The sequence below is a fragment of the Centropristis striata genome, chromosome 23 (genome assembly GCF_030273125.1).
Source record: "Centropristis striata isolate RG_2023a ecotype Rhode Island chromosome 23, C.striata_1.0, whole genome shotgun sequence".
Classification (NCBI taxonomy): domain Eukaryota; kingdom Metazoa; phylum Chordata; class Actinopteri; order Perciformes; family Serranidae; genus Centropristis; species Centropristis striata.
Window position 1 is genome coordinate 22,469,235 of NC_081539.1, and position 20,583 is coordinate 22,489,817.

General features: G+C 40.2%; 2 protein-coding genes across 2 annotated transcripts; one reads left to right on the forward strand and one right to left on the reverse strand.

Moving 5' to 3' along the window:
- Positions 1-1,242: 1,242 nt before the first annotated feature.
- Positions 1,243-13,095, reverse strand: ipo4 (importin 4). Its single transcript, XM_059326758.1, has 30 exons — positions 12,684-13,095; positions 12,227-12,313; positions 11,541-11,620; positions 11,384-11,425; positions 11,067-11,196; positions 10,632-10,811; positions 10,429-10,494; positions 10,225-10,326; positions 9,982-10,065; positions 9,633-9,788; positions 9,437-9,490; positions 9,180-9,289; positions 8,912-9,020; positions 8,483-8,612; positions 7,891-8,004; positions 7,413-7,526; positions 7,155-7,278; positions 6,119-6,230; positions 5,891-6,021; positions 5,709-5,786; positions 5,398-5,455; positions 4,856-4,961; positions 4,462-4,655; positions 4,255-4,305; positions 3,782-3,907; positions 3,318-3,544; positions 3,073-3,205; positions 2,859-2,963; positions 2,008-2,077; positions 1,243-1,778 (listed from the first exon to the last, which is right to left on the reverse strand). Exons 1-30 carry the CDS (start codon positions 12,747-12,749, stop codon positions 1,648-1,650), a joined length of 3,270 nt encoding a protein of 1,089 aa, XP_059182741.1. The 5' UTR covers positions 12,750-13,095; the 3' UTR covers positions 1,243-1,647.
- Positions 13,096-16,925: 3,830 nt separating this feature from the next.
- nanog (nanog homeobox) lies at positions 16,926-20,189 on the forward strand. The gene is made up of 4 exons (XM_059326760.1): positions 16,926-17,528; positions 18,335-18,720; positions 18,810-18,947; positions 19,437-20,189. The coding sequence occupies exons 1-4, from the start codon at positions 17,123-17,125 to the stop codon at positions 19,809-19,811; spliced, it is 1,305 nt and encodes a 434-aa protein (XP_059182743.1). The 5' UTR covers positions 16,926-17,122; the 3' UTR covers positions 19,812-20,189.
- The last annotated feature ends 394 nt before the right edge of the window (positions 20,190-20,583 follow it).

Consider the following 20,583-nt stretch of genomic DNA (forward strand, 5'->3'; position numbering starts at 1 on the left):
ATAGTTGAAAAAAGTAATTTAAAAGATTATCTTGACGATACCTTATTTTCCACCTGTTTATGCATCATTAACACACGTTAAAACAATTTAGATGAACAGCTTTTATTTTTCCTCACTTGCCTCTATCTCAGGGTCTTTGGATTACAAGTTTTTCTCATTTTCTGTGTTAGATCATAGATCATCTTATCATGCTGAATTTATTCTTTTTGCGCACAAACATGCCCCAAAGATAACGGGTGAACTGCCAGGCTGATAGATCACACTATTGTGCCAGAGCCTCAGGCACTGATATGACATCATAAACATTAGATCAGAGTCCTGTTAAAACTTTGGACCTCAACGCTATCAGGAATATGTGAAAATCTGCTTGAGTTGTCCCAATCATGGCCAGTCATTTTGATCTCTATATGTAACATCATAACTTCTCTTCAGAAAAGGCTGATTGTTGTGTGATGATAAATCTATGTGGCACATGCATTTTAAAAAAGGTCTCTTTCTGTCTGGCAGAAGAGAATGAACTGGCACCAGTGCAGATGACTATGGCGTTGGACATGGAAAACCAGCAGCCTGACCATACTGAGGCCCTGGGACAGCGGGAGATCTGAGGGGCAACAAAGAGTCACCATAAACCAAAATATAGTGCAATTAAATGTCAATCAACAAGCTAGCCATTTAGGCTAACATTAATGTTCGCCTAGTCCAAGGCAAAGCACATTTTGTAACTTCATTTTGATTCCAAGATGCAAGTCAGCATTTATTTAGAGGGTGTATAGTGTCCTCTGTTTCTCTGGACATTGAGGCGAGGCTGAATGGCTTGACTTTAACTGCACGGCGAAAATTGCCAGCATTGTAGCATTTGTAAAAAATCTCTTGCACTTGTCAAATAGGTGTTGTAAGATGCTGTTGAATAGTTTTAACAGGCTGAGCAGAAATAGCTCCGATAGAGGCTGCTGCAAAAAGTCACAGGCTGAGCTGCTGTAAGCATTAACAGAGTGTATTAAGGGTAAAGTAAGTGCTATTTTTTATATAACAACAGAGTGTGGCTTATCAGCTCAGTATGTGCAGTAAGTTAGCGACCTCTGGGGGTTTTCACGGCTGTATTTCTGCCAAAGTTTAAACACACAGCTGCAGTGCTGGCCCATTCGAGAAAGCCCTTTGTAAGCAGCAGATATATCTCAGAGTAAGGCAACACTGGGAGAGAACGCATAGGAAGTTTAGAGTCAATTGACTTACACTGGGAGGTTGGGAAAGAATTTACATTTATCAGAAGATTAAATTCATTGCTTCACACTCTGATAGCAAAGCCAGAACTCTGTCCAAACCGTGGCAGAAAGGGGACAGCAGCAACTGACAGTAGCACTTTACAGGAACAACAGAAACAAAATACATTGGTAACAAAACAGGATGGTAAACCGTAACTCTTAAAACAATAACACTTCAACATAGCATGCATTTTAGCAAATAAATTAAAAGTTAATACTCAGAGGCATAACTGCCACATGTAATAATAACTAGTAGAATGGTTGAAGTGCTGAATTTAGATCATATTATGGAGACGTTACAAATAACTGTCCCATTTTCCACCTACAGTATAAAAATTTATTGTTTTGGCTGGCTTTCACAAAAGAGTGGAAGGATGTGGTTGGGCTACGAGGCAGAGATTGCTGCACCAAGTTTGGCCTGCTGCTCTCCAGGAAGTGAGGTCACAGCTGCTTGGAAGTCTGCAGAGTGGTGCTGTGCAAATTCTTTCATCAGCATGGCCAAATTGTTCTGGGTTTCTGTGCAGGAGAGACAAAGTAAGAGGTTAATGATGAAGGCAGATTATGAAAAAAACATACTCAATGAGGGGAAAAGAGTATGTCAACTAGTATTTTTTCTCTTCATATTTCAATATTTTTAGATGCACAAATAGCTAGAAAACTAAACAGTTCCAGCATCCATTTGTGTTTAAGCTTCTTTCAGTGCAATCTAAGAAGATAAGCCACTAAAAAAAAGAAAAATCTTCACCTATATCAACGTTCTTGTTGCCAAAGACCTGACTGGAAGCAGCAACTATGGGCTTCATTAGCTTCACAACCTGAAAGGGAAAAAGATTTAAAGAAAAATGGTAACAATTTTCAATACCGATGTCCAAGTCCATGAACCAAATTCACACAATGACTGAGAAATCACAAGTTTCAGAATTATTATTGAAGCATGTTGTTGTCATCTCTATCTTGAAATTGCTGTTTGTCTAAATCCTTTAGGATTGCATGATGTAGAGAAGTGAAATATGCTGCATGCATGTGTTGTAGCAATACTGTATAAAACCTAACACAATGTAATAAAAAAATATATAAAAAGATTGATAGTTCATGTAAAGCATTTGTTGGGATTAGGGATGTCACAAGAACCGATACTTTGGTACCAAATTGATGCCACAATTCTGAAAAGGTTATGGTACTCATTTTTCTTGTGTCCCTCCATACCACAGTGCAGCTTATTTTGGTTTGGATGTGCACACATACCCCACTGTGAATTAGGTTGGAGTTTTTTTCACTGGTATTGGCATCAACTAGAAAATGTCTGTATCATGACATTCCTATGTGGGGTCATTCTAATTTTTTAACAGCTCCTCCAGCACCAATAATGTAGAGAAATTCTTAACATAATGACATATAACCCCCTTTCAAGCATGAGTAAAAGCCTTGTAAGACTGAATGAACCTGCTGTGCATGCACTCCAGCATAATCACTATAAATAGGCTGAATACCCAATTCAAACAAAATTGCCAAAATAGATTTGCAAAAGGCAATGAACACATTTTCCTAGACACGTATTTCTTCAACACATATACTGTAATACAAGGTATATTGTACCAGAGCAGGGCTGTGTGTGTAGAGCATAGCCAGGCAACTGAACACTGTCTTGTTCTCCTCCATGTCCTCTTTGAGGGGAAGACGAGTCACCAGAGCAGGCACAACCTGTTATAGAGCACATCATGTCTGTTATTACAGTCTGTAGTGAATTTCCTGCCTGTGAAGATATGTCAGCAGTAAAGATCAGTTGTGGGGGCTAAAACATATAATATACCTGCTCCAGAGGGACAGCATCCACATTGCTCACGATCATTCTGCAGAGGGCAGCACACAGGTTGTCAATCACCCTCAGGTCTGACTCTTTGGTCAGCATGTTGGAAAACACAGATAGCATCATGGGATAGTCTCTGGAACAAAACTCACTAAGGAAAAGCTGCATGTGATGATTTCTTTTTTTAAATTATGTATTAATACACAACACACATCCACACCGACAGAAACACACACAAATAAGGATACGTGACACAGATGGGTCCAGCTGCCTGGGCCAGACATCCCAGTCCAAACACGCTGTTGTTTCGAACCTCAGGATCACTATCCCTCACTCCAGCTACCAGCACAGGAAGCAAACGGTTGGATAGACGGCCTGCCAGTCCCTGACCCCCGGACACGCTTACAAGGGCCTGCAGGATTTCTCCGATGGTACCCACAGAGAAGGACCGGTCTGCTACCGTGCATGTGGATTTCTTTTGAGGTAGTAAAAATATTAATTAGTGTGATATTGACCAAATCAAAGGCACACGCCAAAGGCAAAACTTTGTGGAAAGTCACCTTGGCTTATAACTTTAATAAGAACTTAATGAACACAAAAATGATTCTGGAGTTACAGTATGACTATATGAGGACTGGGATAACTTTGAGCTGAGAAAATTTGTTTGAATAAATCAGGTTCTTTTGATTTATGTCAGTAGGTCCAGACTCACAGCTTTGGCCATGAGGAGAGGCAGCAGGTCGTTGAGGAAAGGGCTGAAGCTGTCTGCAGGCACAGCAGAGGCCACCAGAGGAATTCCCTCGCCAGCAAACTCCTGGAGCATGGCGTCGTACTCCGCCTGAACCAGAGAGCACATCAACACCAAACACAATGAGTAACTGGACAGTGATGTGGACAAGGAAATTTGGAAATCATCGGTAAAAAAGCAGTCTCTGAATCATTATGTATATATTTCCTTTCTAAATATATTTATATCAGTATGTACAATTATAGAAAAACATTTTAACATGGATAACAGAAGAAATGTTATTTACACTCACTTCCATAGGAATAAAAAATGATATATATCACACACACACACACACACACACACACACATACACACAAAGAATTTGATTTAGATCACTCGATATGACTTTAATGTCCATGACTGTGACTTTGATATGCAATGCAAAGACAGCCAACCTGTTGGTCTTCATCCTCAGCTTCATCACCACCACCATCCTGACAAACGGTCTGAACAGTGAGAAAAGGGAGGAAAAAAAATAACGGTGGAGGGTTACTAGTTTATCTTCCATCTCGGAAATTTAATTTTTGTGAAATGATTAAAGTGATCTTTATTTCAACAAAAAAGCCATTGCACCATCCTCATCGGTCTGATCCTTTTCTTACCTTTTTCTTGAGCACATCACGGATGACATGGCTGATATCCTTAAGGCGTGTGGGGTTTTTGAAAGCCTCCTCCTTGCAGGACTTCATGACATTATTCATGGTTTCCAGGACGCCCATCACAACCTGCCGCTCATGCTCTGTTCGCACCGTTTCCACAAAGCAAGGGAGCACCACATCCAGCAACTTCAGCAGGGCTGGTGGATGGACACAAGATGGATATAATAATAGTAATTTTATAGTGTGCTGTATATCTGCAGAGAGACCACTTGACTATTCTCTCATGATGTTGTTTATTAATAATCCCCACAGCAACAGAAAGCTGCACTGCCAAATTCTTTATTTCCTGAAATTACTAATAATATTGGTGTAGAGTTCCTTAAAAGAGAGGCTTTACCCTGGTGATTGGCCTCAGTGGGATTCTCTTTCCACACTTGCTGCTGACTCCGGCAAAACTGGCCCATGGCTCCAAATGCTGCCCTGCGGACATCCTCATGGGGAAACTAGGGAGGGAAGATCCAAAAAAGCATTAAGTTCCAGCCGATGGATTGTGTTTAATAGAGTAAATATGCAGCCCCCACACCGGACACAAAAAGACAGATTTATGGGGTGAGTTCAGAGACCAAGCACCTGCCATTCAGAACTGTTGTTAAACAAGATACAAATGTCTTATATTGATCAGTGGAACTAATCAAATGCTGACCCCAACGTAACAAGATTCACAGATAATAATTTCAAGTAGCTTTACTGGATGCCTTTTAAAGCGGACTTTAGATAATGACATGGGGCATGATAAGAGGTCAAGACTCACATCATCAATCTACCTACGGACATTTCCATTTATAAACGGACACAATGTATGCACAAACACAGACCACCAAGTGTCCTTCACAGCACATTAGACAGAGACAGACGATTGGGCCAGTCAGAATGACTTACATCTCTCATCTCGTAAACCTGCTGGAAGCTGGACTCTAGGAAGGGCTGGAAGGCAGCACTGTCAGGAGAAACCACAGTAAGTTAGTATAACAAGCTTTTTTAAGAAGATATCTGACTAAACTAGACACAAAAGAAAATACAAACTATTCATTATTAATACCTACAAATTAAAATGTGAGACAAAGCTGCACACTTATAACTCTAATGAGTTGTTGTGATATAGCTTTTGAGAATAGACTCAGACTAGGAGAGAAATACAAGCAGCATCATTTAAATGCTAAGACTAGATCCCCTGTAAGTATCTGTGTTACCCGGTGCTGAAGGCAATCTCTCCCAGTGCATCACAGGCGTCCTCTTTCTCATCAATGTAGGCGTTCTCCACACTGAATCTGAGAGATGGATAGACGTGGCATCAGACAGAGTGACAGCATTCTTTTGCTCAAGGGTGGTAAATATCTTTGCACCTATGTGTCTAAAGGTGTGTGACCCCTACCCTGCAACAAGATCTTGGATATCCGTCTCAGGCTCATCTTCCAGAAAAGCATCCCCATCTTTTTCATCTTCGTGGTCGTCATCATCTTCATCATCCAGCAGGACAAATGTCTTGTCCTCCTCAACATGTGCCTGAAGAGAGGACAGACGATGAAAAGCAAAATGTTGTACTATTTATATTATTCTGAATAGAGTGTATATTTCAGAGTTTTGTTTCCGTGCTTTTTACCGTAATGCCTTCATTGGACTTGAGGGCAAGGAGCATGACTGTTGTGATGGCAGTGAGGTGAGGAGTCAGGCAGTCTGGGCTGACTGTGGATACAGCAGAGTATAGACTGTACCTGATGGGGGAGGGATCACATGAAATGATTTATTTGGTATTTAAATAATAGCAATGATGTGTAAACTTAAGTCTGTACAGAAATATACATACGTAGTTTTATTTCCATTTTTCTTCTGTACATGCTTTAAACCTTGATTAATTAATAAATCAATGAAAATAACAAAATATTTTTTCTTGATAGTTGCAGCTATAGACTGTGGGTGCAGCTAATCCAGTTAATAAGACAATAGTTATGTATTAATGGAGGGGTCAAGACAGGGGTAGATGGGAGGGTAAGGTGGGGGGAGGGTGGCTGGAATACTGTAAGCTACAAACATGTACAAAAAAAAGACAATAGTGTTGTTTAAGCTAATTTAGTGAATTATTTATCGTGTGTAGATTCACTGGAGACAACATCAGCGTAAAACAGATGTGAGGAAGATGACAGCATGGAGCTTGAATTAACTGACCTGCTACTTTCTGGCTATAGACCATGTATGAGACTTTTCTCCCTGGTATAATAAAAGTAGAACTTCACATCCTGACCATGTTTGGATCAACTTACAGCTGCCAGTCAGCTTTCAATACCATGAACTTCATCAGAACTATGTACAGATCAAAGGCATGAGATTGACACTAACTCCATTCAAGCCAAGATTCAAACTACTGGCAGGGCAATCACACATCCACACCCTCTTGCTCTTGAAATAGTCAGAAGTTGAAAATTATAGTATAATATAATTATAGTATATATAATAAGAAGTTGAAAATTATAGTATTATAAGTAGTAACTCATTTTGAGGTTCGATCTTTCCTCTCTCTGAGACATTTGGACTACTTTAAATTTAATTTGAATATCCCTGCTAACTAACAGAATGTGTGTGTGTCCATTGAATGGGGGGAAAAAACACAAACAAAAACATTCGGACACAAAGTTACATACGTGCATCGCCTCAAATCCGGGTCATCAATAGTGTCAGTGAGGTTGAGGCCCAGCCGAACACACTCTGCAGCAAGAGGACTGAAGACATCTTTGCCGATGGTACGGGCCAGAACAGAGAGAGTATCTAACGGCAACAACAAAAGGTAATAAACATCAATTCATTCATTGAATTTGGTGTTAAAGATGCCTACAGAGAATAGTGGGGGGAAATGTTTATATGACAACTACTTGTTTCTCAAGCCTCTGTGGTTTACCTACCCAAGGATTGAGTTTGCAGAGACCTCATTTCCTCTGTAGTGGTGGTCAGGAAGCCCTTCAGGCTTTCAATAACTGGAGGGAAGTATGGAACCAGCAGCTCCTTGGCAGCATTGGCTGATAAGACAGTGATTCACAATGCAGCTTTAGTCAGTACACTTTGATTTAGGCAGTAACACGTTATTTTGCAAGCTTGCGTTATAGTGAATAGCACTTCTTCAGCTGGAAATGACCTGGTGAATAGCTTGGCTTCAGTATAAAACTGCTCTCTCTCGCTATGCTCCCTGGATCAGAAATACATATGTAGCTAAATAACCTATAGATTTGAAAAACTGATGCTCATGGTAACACTATTGCATTGATTATGACATTCTTCTTGTGTGTTTGAAGTTGGAAGAAAACAGAACACAGTGAGATATAAAGGTGATAAGCTTTTACATTGGGCTTACATGCATCTGATTAATCTGTGACAGCTTCTTACCTATGGCACCTATGGCAGACACGGCAAGCTCTTTTATCTTGAGGTTTTCAGTGTTGTTGAGGGCAGACAACATGGTCTCCATCAGGGTAGGGAGGTAGGGCTCAATATCTGCTCCTGTATAGCAAAAAATTAAGAGGAGCTTAAATATAAAGATCCTGTTCCAACAATTTTGGATGACAAATGCTTTAGCTAAATCATGTACAATAGAAATGAATGATGGATGCAATTTAATACTAAATCATATCATTAACTCATAAATCTTTTTCTTCGGGTACTGGTTCATTGGAAGTTCAATGTCAGGAAGATTAATGTCTGTGGAAGTTGTAGGTTCTCTCTTGCAGTAATAAAGGTTTGCCGGTACAAGTGTATCAGTTATTGCATGGATGTACGATTTAATTTAATTTAATCTGTTAAGAGAAATGAGATGACTGAGCTGCTGCATGTACAGGTTTGACCTGTTCTTGTTTCCTTTTTTTTTTCTTTCATCGTATATTTCTTTTCATTTCACTTTTATTTTATCTTAGGTTTAGTGTTTTTGTTGACTTTCACATGTTCAAAAATAAAAATCTCAAAACAAACAAACAAAGGTTACCTAGGTTCTCCATGAAGTTCTCTAGGGCATAAAAGGCCTTAGTGACATGGCCGACTTTGGCCTGGTTTAAGGATGAAAGGTAACCCAGCAGTAATGGCATCAACTCTGCACAGTACTTGCTCACTTCAGGCTGGGAAGGATAGGTGGAAAACAAAAACAACACAATAAAGACTAATCCTGAAATACGTCTATTACCATAGTAATAAAAAAAATTCTGTATTCTGCAAACTATAGATATGCAGGTGCAGTTATGTTTGTAAAGCTATACTAACTAAACAGTACTCTATCAAAGTGAGTCAAAGCCAATTTAATGATGATAATATCTATTCATAAACAATGTATCTAAAAAATTATTCAAATCAAAATCTTCCAGCATTAGCAAAGGAAACGAAAGTATAAACTATCATAGATGTTGTTGTGTGGACTCACCTGTAAATGTTCAGAGAACTGTCCCAGGGCAAAAAGGCCGGCACTGCGCACCACCTGATCACTATCAGAAAGACTCTGGCACACTGTCTGCAGCACTGATGACAGCATCCTAACATTGACATGGAAAAAAGGGATGAATATACTCCAGTCCTGGTGACTGTATTTATTCAGTCAAAAGATAATCCCTGATAAAGAATATGATTGTGTTGTCAAGAAAAATACATGAATTAAAAAGATATGGGGGAACTTGTCAACTGGTGCAACGTACTTGGTGCGTATGTGGTCAGCACATCCTTCAGCCAGCACAGCAAGACACATTAGACCCCCCTTCTTCTGATAGGGATTTTCACTGGCAAGACAGGCCTGGGTGAGGGGCATCTAAAATACAAGACACAATGTAATACACTGTCGAGAGGCAGGTATTGCGGTCAGGGCTCTTACTTAATGCAAGTTGTTTAGATGCAGAGTGCAGGTTTAAAAAGAAAAATAATGTTCACCTTGATGTTAGGTGATAAGAATACTTACCAGTTGTTGGAACAGCTTCTCAGGCGGCATATGGAGTGCCATTGTGTCAATAATCTGAAAATACAACAAAAACAATAATTGAGATTGATCTTCCTTGAAACTCCTCAGTGAATCTAATTAAGCAGCCACATGTTACATTTTCTGACAACTCAGGAAAACATTTATGTTTATGAACACAAATTAGTGTTTTCCCTACCTGAGCAGCACAGTGTTTGGGATTGTCATTGTCTGTTCCATCTCCACTGTCATCTTCCGCATCCTCTGGGTCCTGCTCACCAGGTGGGGGAGCTGCAGTCAGCACAGGGAAAATGGCCTGCAGGATGGGGTTCAGCAGCTTCTGCTTCAGCACCGTCTACAAAGGAAAGAAAATGAGAAGAATTTTTTCAAAAATCAAGACTGAGGGAGAGCTGAAAAATAACAGATCCAGAAGGATTGCAGGCATCTTAACAACAGATACTTGTTATCGGGTTCTTATTCCTTGTTACTCATTACAAATTAAGGACAGTTAAAGGTCATATATTTATAGTAACTGATGGTGACTTTACCTTGCTCTTCAGCTTGATGAGGAAGGCAATACAAGAGAGTGCTTTCACCCGCAGAGAGTCACTCAGTGTGGTGTCACTGCCCACCTGACACCAACATTGATAGTGAACACGTTATTATAATTCTCATACATGACTGCGAGCACTCAGATAACAAATATTACTTATTTGTTTAGAAATGAAAATTATATTCAGGACACAATGGTGGAAGTAAAAAAAATAATAATTTAAACATTCAGCTCCCACCTCCACACAGAAGCGGACAATGTCAGCAACATGAGGGACGATGATGGACACCTCACTCTCCATGAGCTCATTAAAAATCTCCATGGCCTCGCTGGCTTGACTCTGTGCAGACAAACAAATCCAATAATTCCATAGGTCTGATTTATCCTAAAATAATCTTAAATGGCAACAACAGCAACAATGTCTGAACATAGAAAAATGTACCTGATCTGCCTTGATGAGGTGTTTCAGAGCGACAATCAGACTTGGGATGATAGAACGCATCTGGTTCTGCAGGGCAGCAAAAAAATCACTTCAGTCATTTAAAAGTGCATCAATTTATCCTATCTTTAATAGTTTAATGTCTATACACTATTTGAGAAATTTCAATGCCAACGGTCAAAGTTGAATCTGTAACACTTCCTCACCATCTCTTCTGTGCCAGTGTATGCAGTAATGGCTGTGAGGGTGAGGATACAGTAGTACAAAGCTGTTGGGTTTTCGTGGTCCTGCAGTACAGTGCTAAACAGCTGCAGCAGCTGGCAGTAATGAGGCTTGAAAGGCTCTGGGTTGGACTCCATCACTTTATTCAGCAGCAGGAGGCCAACCTGTTAGAACAGAAGAGTGTTGATATCCCAAGACTGTGCTGAAAATAATGTTTCTAAACATCTATAAACAATCTATAACTGTAACTTATTAAAGAAATGACCTCACAGCTATAGCAATGGCTTATAAATGACACTAGAAGGGTTAATAAATTATTTGGAGGTCCTACTACAATAAAACAGTTGTAAAAAGAAAGACTTAAATATGGAGATGCATGGACCCTATATAAATTCCTAGTTGTTCCATTTGACCTGTACCTTTCTGTCATTAGGGTTGCTGCTCTTGGTGGATTGATTGAGGAGCTGCAGGAGGGCAGGCCAGCGATCTGGTGTCTCATGTTTAACCATCACTGCGCACAGTTGGGAGAGTGAATGCTGCACGGTGTGTCTGCAAAATACAGATACAAAGACATATACATAAGGCTAAGACTCATTCACTCATGACATGTCACATGTTTAAGGCTACATAGCAATGCAAACTTTAGTGCTGTCTGTTTCAGTGCTATTCACAATAAATACAATCTGGATAATTTAAGACACAATAAGTCAGAATTGTTTAAAACTGAATAGCTTACTCTGTTTCCTGCATGAAGGCCTGCAGTACCACTGCCTTGAGGCTGCACAAATGAAAGCAGACATCACAATTAGAACTTCTTGTCAAGCTCATTACAGCTATAACTGGGGGAAGTGATACAATAGTGTGATATTCGTAAATAAAAAGAAATTACCAACCTCTCTCTATCATTAGGGCTAATCTTCTTCCAGTGTTTCTTCACTCTCAACCTCAGCATCACTGCAGCTGACTGACGGATCTGAGAAGTAAAATCAGGAAAAGAGGAGGTAGTTTAAATAGAGGACAGGGACAAAAGCTGACACCCAATGATCACCCTTTCCAATACACACAATTATTAAGGATATTATAAATACTAATCCCATAGGATAAAACAATTCTCTCACTGCCGACTCTCTCTCCTGGTCCACTCTACACTCACCGCATCACTACTGGCCAATGGTGGCGCTTCATCACCTGCTGCTGTGCCCCTCCCAGAACTCCTGCTCCTCTCGGTCTCTCTCAACTGTCTCTATCCTCCCTCCCTCTCCCCCTTCAACCTCTATCTACTCTATTCTACTCTGTTGATCTGCCCTGTACAACGACATCTATTGCACGTCTGTCCGTCCTGGGAGATGGACCCCTCCTCTGTCGCTCTCCCTGGTTGCGACAGAGGAGGTTGAAGGTTGCTTCTTCTTTTTCCCCTGTTAAGGATGTTTTGAGTATTTTTTCCCTGGCCACTGTGAGGGTCTAAGGACAGAGGGTGTCATACCATGTACAGTCTGTAAAGCCCTTTGAGGCAAATCTGTGATTTGTGATTTTGGGCTATATAAATAAAATTGACTTGACTCTCAAATGAACACAATACCTGGGGGTTTTGGGAGCCACTCATGACAGCACACAGGGCTGGTATAATGGCCGGGTCTTTGAAAGCCTGTTTCAGCTGGGCGGTGGCCTAAAAGTGGACAAGAGGGCTCACCAAGTTAGTAGAGTGGCTGCCACAAGTAGCTACATTATTGAAGACATCACAGTACATCAAAACATATATGACTCACTAACCAAAACTTTTTATTTTAGATAATTAAAGCTAGGTTTAAGTTTGCCATTTAACTGACAGTTGGCTGCTAATACCGTTAGAACAAAGCGCTTTGAATATCAGGACCAACTGTATGACAGTTAACGTTAGCTAGCCGTTAACAGACGTTCACTTGGCTTAATTCGAAAACGTTAGTTTGCTAACCGTTAGTTTTAAAAAGTGTTGTTCGTTTAACTCTTAACTATTTAACTAGTAAAATTAACTTGGATAAAGTAATTTGTGAAGTTACCTGCTGGATAACAGCATTGTCAGGCTGTGTCAGCTGTGATAGTATTTGCTCTAGCTCCTGTGTCATCTCGACAGTTCACACCTAGCACCTTCAGTTAACTTGTTGGGACCGTTAAATGTCCTAATAAACCGGGTAGATAAAGGAGTTTTCCTTTAGCGGCGCGGTTACCAGCCCCAAGTATGTTGCAGCTGTCAAATGTGTAAACAGAGCCGGGGCAGGTCTAATCGCTAGCTACCGAGTTTGGCAAGAAATGCACTTTAAAAGAGTCGGACACGTATGAAGTTATCGAGCCGAAAAGCTGAGTCCAACAGTTTGAGCCCCGAGCTGGTCTGGTCCGTTAGAGCTTCAACTGCCAGCACGCGGAGCAGAACCGGCGGCCAGGAGCTCCATGTGAGCGGAGTTAAAGGGACCTGATGTTGCTGTCACTGTATTCAGTCCGACAGAAACAAACAGCGCCTGCTGCCGGAGAGGAGGGCAACATGCAGCAACTCTCAACCAGGGGTGGGGACGCAATGTTATAGGCATACATTTGTGAAACCTATGCAACTTTGAGCTACTTGTACACTAATAAAATTAATAATTAATTTCACAAGCAGGGATTAAGGTTTGCTACTATTTTATCAAAATCAATCAAATCAAAATTACTTTATTTATACCCGAGGGGAAATTCAGTTAGTCTGGTAGAATCTCTTGAAGAATGAGACAGCCTGTAGGAGCGAAGGATCTTTTGTATCTCTCCGTCCTGCAACGGAGAGATAGGAGCCGTCCACTGCTGGTTTTTTTGGCCTATAAAGGTTTTGTGTAGCTGATTATCCGGGTATTTCAAGATGGCTTCGAACATCTTGACAGTGCATCTCTCCACCACCTCCTCCAGTGTGTCCAACATGGCTCCAACCACAGAACCAGCTCTTTAGACCAGTCTGTCCAACTGCCTTGCATCTCTGTGTCTGATGCTGCCTCCCCAGCAGACTGCAGCATATAACAACACACTACCACCACAGACTGATAAAACATCTGCAGCATCTTACCACAGATGTCCAGAGATCTGAGCTTCCTTAAGAAAAAGAGGCGGCTCTGCCCCTTTTTGTAGAGAGCGTCTGTGTTTAGGGACCAGTCCAACTTATTATCTAGGTATACACCTAGATACTTATTTATGCTACTTTATACTTCTACTCCACTACATTTAAGAAGGAAATATTGTATTTTTTATATTCCACTACATTCATCTTATAGCTATATTTATACTAGGTTTTACATACATAACATACACTCAGTTACCAGTTTATTAGGTATAGCTACCAAACTAAAACTGATGCAGACTTATACACCTTCACCTAAATCATAAAGTTTATAATACTTTTTTTGTTTAAACTTTTTAGCAACTTGTTGATTCAACTGTATGGGCATTTTGGAGGATGTAGTTTGCAATACTCCTTTTCATTGGAGGTAACTCTCTATTATGTGGTTTGTTCTCAAAATTTTATATTTTAATCTGTAAAATCCCCATGGGGATACGGATAAGAAAATATTTAGATTTAGATTAAAATGTTTATGTACAACAATTAATTTCAGCTAATATATTTTTTATCTCAAAATTAAATTTCAATCTCTGTCTGATGCAAATACAGTATTGGTCAGTATATATGACAATTAAAAAACGTATAATGCACCTAAAATACTACCTTATAAAGCAGTGAGTAATTGTCTTAATTTGACAGCTGCCACTTTTGATATTTTGGAACATAAAGCAGATTATACTTTTGTATTAAAGTCAGATTCTAATTTTAAAAAGTTTTTCTGAGGTTACTACTTTTACTTGTGTTAAAGCCTTGAATAGTACAACTTCGACCACTGATTCTCACACACACACACACACACACACACACACACACACACACACACACACACACACACACACACACACTACTGATTAAAAAGGATTACACAAGCAGTGCCTTGTGGTTGCCGTGTGGAGAAGGTAGCCACATCAGAAGTCGTTTGCACACTTTTCAGACAACAAAAGACACTCTGATGGCACTTCACGCCCAAAACCCTCAGCCATTACCGAAAACACAAGTCAGTGACTAATCTGCACTACACAAGCAAGGAATACTGAAGGAGTAATCATGTAACTTGAAGCTGAATAACAGCAAGAGTTCTAAGAGTTTTACACTAAAACCCAGATAGATAGATAGATACATTTATGTTTGTTAAAGAAAAATATGTGATTTCACACCATTTTTGGACTATTATTATTACCATAGTAACTTCTATGTCTCCCACTTTTCTATTTACCCTGTGCATAACTAATAATGATTGTAACTTAACTAAATCTATAAATTACAATAGTCCCATATAATTCTTGCTCTTTCTGAGCTTTATGTTGCTCATGTACATGTTGCCACATATTTTCAAAATGCAGCACAGCACACCGCACACGAGTCATCAAAGGCTAATCTGTTGTCCTCTCACCACATGCCAATGCTAATGAATGTCCTCACTCATACACAGTCAGACAAACACACCCTGACCAGGCAGAGATCAGTAGAAATGCTAATGTCTCCATTAGGCTTACTGTTCTCACATCATCTCACCACTAACTGAACCATTACCATGTCAATACAGCCAAGAAAGGGGAACCCAAACAACCATTTGGATGGTACCACACAAGCTAATCTAAATCATCTTTGTGAAAAGGATTGCAAATGGGGGTAAAACCAGTTCAAAAAAACATGTCCAAACCACTGTACCAAATTAGAGGAATGCTGGGATTTGAAGCCACAGTCACAAGTTATGAAAAACAGAAATTAAACAGTTAAATGTGTTTTAAATCATGTTTAATGCTAAAGTTATTGCTTCTCATCAACTGCATCTATACATTAGATCTGCAATCTAACAAAACCTCTTACTAAGCAGCTCCACTGCCTTAGATTTATTTTTTATTTATTTGTATTTCTCAATCTTTAACAATACTGCTGACTAAGAAGTACTAGTTTCTCATAAAATATGCATGCTTGAGATCCAGATGCTATATTTAGTCTATTGACCTGGGACTGAAGCTCATGGAAACATAATTAATTATGCCATTGGGGGAGTCAACAGATCCATGGTTTCAAAAGCACTAAAGCTTATGTGCTGACAAGGCAGCATGTGAAGGTAACTAAGTTTCGTTTTGTAAAACAGTTTGATGCACAAAAGCCCTTTCCTGCTTCAGTGAATGTCTTGCTCCACAATGTGTTCACACAGGTCGGGAAGCTTGTTTTCAAAGCTTAAGATGCTATAAAATAACATGTTGCAACACTGCCCTTTCTTTATTGAGGATATAAAAGGAGCCTCTGATAGCTGAAGGTGTGCTCCTTAAACAAATACAACCACAAATTGCCACCAGCAGTAACAAGTGTTGTTAATCGCAAACCAGATCTGGGCACCCTATTTGGGGTTTGGGCACAAGGAAATTGTAAATATATATATATGTATATATTATAAACGATAGATTCGGAATATGCATCATATAAACACATTATCAGCTGAAATAGTAAACAGTTTTACACACAAGTACTCTTAAATATAAGGAAGGACAGTTAACATCAAAATACTTTTGATTACTTACCTGTAGTGCTAATTACCAATCTAGATTGTTTTGGTGTGAGCAGTTTTAGGTAGGAACTATACTAGAAAGTAAATAGTTCCTACATGAAACTGCCCACGAAAAAGTCTGTGATTAATCTTAAATGACATAGTCATGATTTCTGTAAAGGGACGTTGCATGTTTAGTTTTTCAAATTTAGTTATTTTGGCACTTTGAGTGATTTTAGGAAAAAATATATATTTTTGAATTGGAGGCGAACTTTAAGGTCCATATCATGCAAGCTGATATTCATATTACCAAACAACCTTACATTTCAGGAAATGACCACAAAACTATTGACAATATTGGTCTTGACAAGTCATTCCAATTCATTAAAAACAATTTATTTACAGAAAGATAAATAATTCTGTATATATTCAGTGATATTCCTGATGATAGTGTTGAAGAGGTTGGCTACTTAAAATGGTTGTTGTTTGGTAAGTCTTCCAACTTTGCTTTCCTTTCGTCTCCAAATCTGACATTTTTAAACCAAAAGCAAAGAAATGGCCGAGTTGGCCAATGAAATGGCAGTACTGCCGTGCATGAAAGGTGAACCAAAGAGATTGGTTCAAATCACAACACCCACCTACATCCTGCCCACACCCACACACCTCTTTATAAACAGCCACTGTGAGGCAGCGCGCTATTTTTGAAGGTGGTCGGCTCTGCTCGTTTTAACAGGTCCTTGCTTTTACTTTCATCCTCCGCTCTACGCGGTAGTCCTGGACAGTTTTAAGGATTTTTTATCGCAAATACTCGAGCTGTTCTTGGTTTTTAACCTTTTACCACGACAGACAAAACTGTCACAGAAATGGCAGACTGGAAACCGCAGTTAAGTTACAACTACAACCCTTCTTACCATGCCTACGCTTACGGCATCGTGTACCAACCAGGACCAGAGCAAAACCACGGGAACCTGAGCAGCTGGGGAGATTCCGGAGTCACGGATATGAGCAACTACAACCCCGGGGTAACGCAGGCCTACTACGCCAACACCGCCAGGACCCGGGAAGAGTCTCCTCCGCGCAGCCCGGAGCAGCATGTGGGGAACGGGCACGGTCACTACCAGGGCTCCGGGGTGGTCTACCTCGGTGACACCCAGGCCGGCCGTCTACTCCTGTCCGGACCTCACCTGCCCGCTTACAATGCACGGGCACATGAGGCCAGGAGGGCCGGGAGCGACTCGACCAGTGACTCGGAGGCACACCCATCACCAGGTATGTAGCTCTTTCAGACCTAAGCTAGTTAGTTGGCATTAACTTAAGACGCTAATGCAACCACAGAAAGTCAGTAGACCTATGTGGTACAGTATGAACACGCACTATTAATCAAACTTGTAACCTAAAAGCTTATGTCAATGCTTACGTCTCCTCCTTGGTTGCTAAAAGCGACGAATTCGTCCGCCATATCTGACCATGAAGTCCAATTTAGGTCCATGTTGATTTGAAAAGAGTTTCCAAATATCCCGCCACTGATTTTTGCCGAGTCTCCCATTAGAAAAGTCAAATGGCGACACCTGCCGGGGGAATTTTGCACATTTTTATAAACCTGTTATGTTCCTGACATGTTGAAGAGTGTTCATATATTATAAATATATTGATAATAGCCGACTTAAGTGTGAGTTTGCAAGCCAACGCTCCCTTTGGCCTTTTTTTAAACAAAAGGCCATAAATCTGTATGGAAATATACAGATACAAATGTGCTTTAAGGATCCCTTCTTCATCCCTGCCTTATTTTATTATTTTTGTGCCTGAGGTCACCACCTTACATGTTTGAATGTATGAATTTTGCATGAATTTATTGTAAAAATGGAATTGTGTAACATGTCATTTATTAACAAAAATCATTGCCCCAGAATTTGAGAGCATGGATAAGTGGACGAGAATGGATGGATGGAAAATTAAAACGAGTACATTATAAGCCTATGGAAATAAAACCGTACCAGCTCCCACATTTTGGCAAATGCTCTGATTCTCGTTGATCCTGTAGTTTAACCTGTTCACCACTTCTTCCCCACACGCAGATTCATGGAGTTCTGGCAGTAGCAGAGACGGAAGTCTCCCCCAGACGGACCCCATTTCCTGGGTAAAGAAAGAACTTGATGACGAGGCAAGCAGCAGGAGCCCTGATGCCAGCGAGGATGTTTCCAGCACTCTCAAAGATGAGTCAAGGACCTTTATTGTCAATGGCAACGAGGGCACTAACGACCATGCTACCTCTCTACACGCGCCCTTATCTGCTCAGAAGAAACCAAGCACTACAACTGTAAATCCCCCTAAAGGAAAGGTCCGGGCAGCCTTCTCAGAGAGTCAGATGAATGCTCTAGTCCAGCGATTCAGTGTACAGCGGTATCTCACCCCGGCTGAAATGAAGAACTTGGCAGAAATGACTGGGATGACTTACAAACAGGTGAGGGATTTGAAGGTTGTTGAAGTACAAGCACACAAAAAAATACATATGCACTTTCTGATCAGCTGCTGTCTCCATCTTATTTGTAGGTTAAGACTTGGTTTCAGAACCGAAGGATGAAGCTGAGGAGGCACCAGAAAGACACCAGCTGGGTTTCTGAGCGATACAACAAAGGCAGCCCGGTTCGTGGGAACATGTACACCAACATTCCTCCAAATATCCCACCTGTAAGTAGCTTCCGTTGTTTGCGATGTATAGCACAATTTTTGAGAGTTGTTTTATACATATGCAAGTGATATGATAGCAAGTGTATAAAGGCAAATAAAAAGATGCAACAATGACTTGAACAATTTTAGTCAATCAACAAAAAAATAATTGCCAATTGTTTTTATAGTTTTAATTTATTTTAATAATTTTTAATGCAATGGACAACAGACTGATTGGTTATAAAAATAATTGTGAGTTTCTCCCAGAGTTGGGGGCCAGTTCAGAATGGGACCAGACTATTGTCCCGCCCACGTTTCCTGTTAAACAATGACAGAGAAACAGTGGCTTGGACATAGAATAAACTGTCCATAATGGAGGCCTAACCATAGTCCGGTTATGACCTTAAAGGCGAGACAGAACACTGTCAAAAGATTTAAAATTTAAAAAAGGCTGTATAAGTTGATACTATGATATATTAATATTTGAACTATCACTTGTTGGTCTTTCAGTATCCTGGAGAAACCCGGCCCCAGCTCAAAGAGCATTACAATCAGCACATGATGGAGGCAGCCTTCAAGAAGACTGCTCCACAGAACCTGGCCTTCTATCTGGCTGCTATGGGCTCTGCTGCTGGTTCTGCTGGCTACCCCTCCTGGTCCCCTAGCTCATCCCAGACCGCAGTGCCCTCCAGGCCCCAGGCAGCTGGCTGGTCCATGCCTTCAGGCGTTAACCACTATGAGTACAACCCCAATGCATTTAACCCGACCAGCACTACCTCTGCAAATAACACTGTGCAGGAAACAAGCTTCGACAGAGAAGATGGAGAGCCCGTCGGCAGCCTCCGCGCCATAAACACACCCATGGTACATAATGGCAGCCAGTAGTCGATGTTGAGCTGTTGAGCTTTAAGCTTTTCTGTACATGCCATGTTAATATTCTTCTGTTCCTGACTTTTAAATTAGTAGTAGTTTCCTAGTTGTTGAAATGAATTAAGGTTGTTTTTGCGTGTCCGGGTGTACATATGCCTTGTTCATACTCCCGTTCAAAAGTATTTTACTTTTCTACCACGAAGTTTTATTTTCATATGAAACTATTTAATGTATGTTGGTGTGTTCTGTTCTTTGCGCTTGGTAATACAAGAGTGGTCCAAGTTGGATGCATTCTTCGGATTACAATGTTTTTTGCAACTGTTTTAAGGCAAAGTACTGAAAAAGATCTAATGTGCACACCTTTTTTTCTATAAATACATGTTCACTTGGCAACCTTGTTTCACTTTGTTTTTCTGAGAGCATAATATGGTAACTTACATTAACACATTCAGGGATTGTACAAAATGTACTTTAATTTGAATCTACTCTTAATACTTTTAACATGATCCAGTGCTGCATCTACACAATCACTTCAGAATCATTTTTTTGTATTGGAAATTAAGCAGTCTAGTCATCCATTTTGTCTCACATCAGATGAGTTAAGTTAGATAAAACCTCTGTTGATCCTTCATTCTGGAAATTAGAAAACATTACACGATTCATTATCAAAACGTACAGAAACCAGCAAATCCAAATGAATTTAATTGCCGCAGATTTGGATGTGATCGGTCTGAGTCTAGTTTAATTCTGTGGCTAAAATAGAGAAATTCTGCAGTCACTGGAGCAT